The 5,366-nt window shown below is 42.6% G+C and overlaps 1 protein-coding gene across 1 annotated transcript; it reads left to right on the forward strand.

Moving 5' to 3' along the window:
• Positions 1–12: 12 nt before the first annotated feature.
• Positions 13–5,068, forward strand: CSUI_005441 (sof1 family domain-containing protein; the record flags this gene model as incomplete). Its single annotated transcript, XM_068065617.1, has 4 exons — positions 13–1,096; positions 2,143–2,268; positions 3,502–3,607; positions 4,842–5,068. Coding segments are annotated over exons 1-4 (573 nt in total), but the record flags the coding sequence as incomplete, so codon positions are not given.
• Positions 5,069–5,366: the final 298 nt, after the last annotated feature.

The raw sequence follows: 5,366 nt of genomic DNA on the forward strand, positions 1-5,366 counted from the left end.
CTTTCACGTCGACTCTCTCTCTCCATCCCCTGGGAGAACAGGCCTGCATACACAGATACACCTCGACGATCTCTTCACCCCTTCACGCCGTCTCGTCTCTCCCCTCCTCATCTCTCTCTCTCAAATGCATCAGTCCCTTCATCTCACCCACCTTTCTACTGTGTCAGTTTCCTCTTCATGGTCATCCTCTCTTTCTCTCCCTGTCAACTATCTCCCTCGTTCATCTGAGATCTCTATATATCGGATTGCAGGCAGGCCTGTGTTGTCTTCGTTCCTTATATTTCTCATCTCGATACATGCGCCTTTACTCTATATCGATCTATGTATATCTTGCTTTGTGGCCGTACCAGATATCAAGATAGATTTGCTTGGCGGTTTTATTCCGAGAGGCAAGACTTCTCCTACCTGAGAGAAGGGGCTTCTTTTCCAGGAAAAAGAAGAGATGCTGAAATGCTTCCAGTCTGGCTAGCTAGGTAGTCGGCCTCCTCCTTTCTTCTCTCGTCTTTTTTGTCGTGTGGGGAGAACTCAAGAGAAGTGTTTCTTTCTTGACTACGATTTGACTCTCTCTCTATCGCCTTCACTTTCTCATCTGTCTCTATTTGGCTCCAGATCCGACCTTCTTCCTAACGACCTCTCTACAGCAATACAGTCCATACCACGTATATAGATATACAGCCATCCACCTATCTCTCTACATGTTCCATTCCTCTATGAATTGCAACCTTCAATCCGCTCTACTCCTCGACCTCTTTCATGAAGCGATCTATCTATGTATCTATCTACTCCTCCGCTCCATCTATTTCCACTACTTTTGGTGACCGCGAACTAGACTCACCAATATATAGAGATCTATAGGCGTGAATCTCTGAGAAGGCCAAGTCACTAGATACATGGATAGATCAGAGATAGATAGATAGATAGACCGAATTCTTTCTTACCTCCGTTTGTTTTTCTTTCCTGGATGTGATCTACATGAGGCACAATGGTGAAGGTGCGGGTGATTCATAGAAATCCAGAGGATTACGTGCGGACGAAACCTGGAGATCTCCAAAAGATTTTCCGGAATCCTGATCCTCATTTACATCCCTTCGAGAGAGTAAGGCATTCATTCACCTTAAAGACAAACAGAGAGACGGAGAGAAACAAAGGAGAGATTCTAGACATGTCTTCTTCATCTTCAAGTCTCCCCCCTCCGCCCCCCTCATTCACCAGAACACAAGATGGGACACTTCACCCTATTAACGCTGGGCGACGGAGCAGTGAAGAGAATGATGTGTCTCTTTCTCTCAGTTTCTCTATCTTTCTTTCCCACTTCTTGAGTTTGTTTCAAGTAATACTTTTCTCTGTAGATACGCTCCTGCTCTCCTTAGACGTTCGCCTTCTGTGGCGATCCATCCAGGAGGAAGATCGATCATGTAGAGTGTCGGATAGACGGAATGGCTAGTCTATACACAATCGCTATGAAGATCCAGGGACGGGCTGGTGTCATACCTGAAAGCATATCATCTATCTCTAATGTGCCTCCTAAGGTCTGAGTAGATGATCTATGGCGACCCTTCATTCGTAGATATCTACTTTATGTCTCTAGGTCTGTATGCGTAACAGTGTCAAGAAGATTAAGTGTGTAGAGGGACGTGGGTGTCTTCATCTATATGTAGATACTCATCTATATGTACTTGCAACGGTAGAGATATACAGGTATATACCTCCGTATATAGATATGTGAATCTATGTGTTCTGACTGCGTATGTGTATAGATCTAGACTGTGACTACTCTAGATCTTTCACCTCGTGGGAGAGAACAGACAGACAGGGAACTGATATCAGATAAGGCGCTTTCAATCGAGGCAAACTTTCTCAACCTCCTATATTTTGGTTCAACGTCCCCCCCTATATCTTGGATCCTTTAGAACGAGCTCCACGTAGAGATCTTTCTACATGTGTCTATGTACCTATGTATATATATGTATATAAACATCTCTCTGGATGAGACTGTTGCTGTGGAGGAAATCATCTGTGAGAAATCGTCAGGGGAAACGAGAAGAAAGAAGGAGAGAAGGAGGCATTTTCATGATGCTATAGATCTGCACAGATATGTATGTATGAGATGGAGGTGTATCTACACCTGTTGGGTTTTGATAGGAGAGAGAATATATTCGAGCTCTCAATGCCGTCAAACTTCAGAAAATGTTTGCGAAACCTCTTCTCTTCGCTATGGAAGGCCATCGTGATGGTGTGAAGTGTATGACGAGAGGCAAAGCTCAAGTGGTAAGTAGAGAAAACCTTCCTTTCTCTCTCTCTTCTTCTTCTCTTCTTCATCGTTACTCGAATCTTCTCTGTTTCGGAGGGCGTTTTCTTGATCTTGTTCATACAGATCTGTATAATAGAATCTTTTCTTTATACATGAGAAAGATAATGCACTTCTTACTCTTCTCCTCCTTCAGTAAGTGTGTCACTCCTTTGACTTCACACAGAGGCTTGTCTCCTCTGGACCTGATGGAAAGGAATTTCACAAAAGACAGATAGTCAAGTAAATCTAAGTCTCTATTTACATATAGAGATATAGATACATAGAGAGATAGGGATCTATATAGAACGGGTCATTCTTTCTATCTTTTGTCAGCGCCTTTCTCAGCTGAAGGTTTCAAGGCATCTCTACCTTGGGGTGTCTATCTGTCTCTAGAGATCTTCTTCGAGTCCTTGGAGATCAACTGAGGTGTATGTAGTATATGTTTTTATGTGTATCTGTCTGTATGTATGTACAGATATATATATGTATATCTTCTGAAGCTCTAGATATAAGCGAGCTTTTTCTATTTTTCATATATGTATGTTCTATGTTAGTACCTTGGTTTCGCCGGTAGATCGAGACAGCGGAGAAGGAGAGAAAAGGAGGAGAGGCCAGCCACAAGAGCCTTTCGTAGACAGGAGATCTTCACTTTTTTCTTTTGCATCTCAATCGAATCCTCAAGATTCATCCGTATCTTCAACCTTCTCCTTTTTTGAAGGGAACCAGAGAGAGAGAGGAGACGAAAGGAAGAGAAAAGAATGAGTAGAGGTCATGCTGTAGACGGTGATGTGCTTGAACGGTGAGGGGTAGGTAATAGGAACACAAGCGAATGAACTATTCTTTTCGTACAGCTAAGAAAGGAAGATCTCCTTTCTCGAAGACTAGACGCGTGAAGGAGGGGCCTGGGCCTAGGATTCCCGTCCTTCTTATTTCCCTTTCTCTTTTCTTTCTTACCACCTTTCTTTCTTTCATACCTTTTTCTTTCTTCTCTCAAGTCCCCGTAGTCATTATGGACTCTTCCACATGGGAAAGAGTTCTATCAAGGAAGAGCAACGAGTAGTTTGTCTCTCTCGTATCTGAATGGCTTTCTTTCTCATCTTCTCTCCAGTTTCTTATCTCTTTCTTCTCTCATTTTATCGGATCATTCATTCCCTCTCTTCTGTTGTCTTCTTTGTGACTTTGGACGTTTCTTATTTCTCTTGTCTTCTTAGGCAGCTTTATGGACGGGAAGTTGTAACGGAGAGATCGGTGAATGGAATTTAGCATCGAGAAAGAAAGTCTCTAAAGTCTTTCAGGCTCATGATGGATTCATTCGAGGTGTGACAGTCGACACGTCTTGGGTAGATGTGTAGATAGAGGATGTATGTTTGGATGTGTGAATTGGTATAGATGTGCAAATATGTATAGATGAATGGATGTATGAACACGTAGGAATGTATCTATCGGTATGTATATAAGTATGGACGGAAGGGATGGAGTCATTCCTTTCTCGAATCATTGATCAACACACACACTCTGTCCCTTCGAATATAGATAGCTGGTTCCATCTACATAATAGGTCTTTCTCATTCTAGAGAGAGAGTGAGAAACGGGTGTACCTACCTATACATATACATATATATGAACTCCCTATCTTTCTCATGTGTATATCTATGTATATGTGAATGTAGACAAAGGCCCAGGATGTGTGTATGTAAGGAAGGAGGCAGAGAGGCAGGGGCTTAGGTATATACATTTGTATGTTGGTATCTCTCTACAGAGGCTAATAGATGAAGAATGACCAAGTATCTAGAGTCGGTTGATTCCTATCCATCACTCTCAACCTCGGATCGCATATCCTCTACGTATCTTCCATCGTATGTATATCCATTTCTCTTACTGGTACATATGTCTATCGCAGATCGCATATCCTCTACGTATCTCCCACCGTATGTATATCTATTTCTCTTACTGGTACATATGTCTATCGCAGATCGCATATCCTCTACGTATCTTCCATCGTATGTATATCTATTTCTCTTACTGGTACATATGTATGTAGATATATGGATACTGACTAAGGATTACTCCTGTGGAGATCGCCTGCCGGGCATGTATCTACCGTTCTTACAGTGATGGGGTGTCTCCTTCTTCATTCGGCACGCCAGCCGACGTGCGAGACTGCTGTATCCTAGATCAAGTGGAATAGATAGATAGATAGATAGATAGATGTCTTCATAGCAGTGCGTGTACTGTGTATCGTCTCATTTCTATTGCTTTAACGACTTCGTTTTTCTTCTCTCTCCCTCCAGTGCAGCTGCTGACGTAGGCAGTCACTTTCTGTATCCACCCATCTCTATACACTCAACTACTTTGTCTCTACAGTCATATATATATCCATACCAGTCTATCTCTCCATCTATATAACTTAAGCAGACAGCGTCTGTTCACCTGTTTACGTACTTCGGTGTATCTCATTGTTTCCGAGATATGAATATATATCTGGATGTATCCTTTTACACCGTATATGTATGTGTACGGGTAGCTATGCATGCGTGTTGGGTGCATGTAGGTTTATGTGTATCTCCGAAGGACAAGCACCTTCTGAGTGGAGGGGATGATAGAAAGATCAAGATGTGGCCTCTCTTCTCTCCTTCTTCCTCTCTCTCAACTCTTGATGTAACGCAACTTCAACTAAAAACCTCTATCGCTCTTTCCTCGGCGATGGAAGGAGAAGAAGAAGAAGATGAAGATGAAGACGGCCAAGAACAAACTATGCCAGCTCTTATAGACCAGACTGTAAGTCAGAAAGGAAGGAACCTCCTAGAAAGAAGACCGAAGAAAAGAAGGGGGGTGAAGGAATTCTAAGTCTCACGAGGTGTGTATGAGGCGTTGTCTTCTTCTCCATCTCTTTGGGTGGGGAATCTATTCGTTTCTCTCTCACTTTCTCTCTCTCCGTCGATAGACTTCTCTCTCACTCTCTTCCTCTCTCTGTCGTCACTTTCATAGAGAGCATTTCTCTATCAGTCGTTGATTGACAGTGCATAGATGAAGCGTGTAGATAGATAAATACATAGATGAAGCGTGTAGATAGATA

This window comes from Cystoisospora suis (assembly GCF_002600585.1).
Source record: "Cystoisospora suis strain Wien I chromosome Unknown contig_2635, whole genome shotgun sequence".
In the NCBI taxonomy this organism is placed as follows: domain Eukaryota; phylum Apicomplexa; class Conoidasida; order Eucoccidiorida; family Sarcocystidae; genus Cystoisospora; species Cystoisospora suis.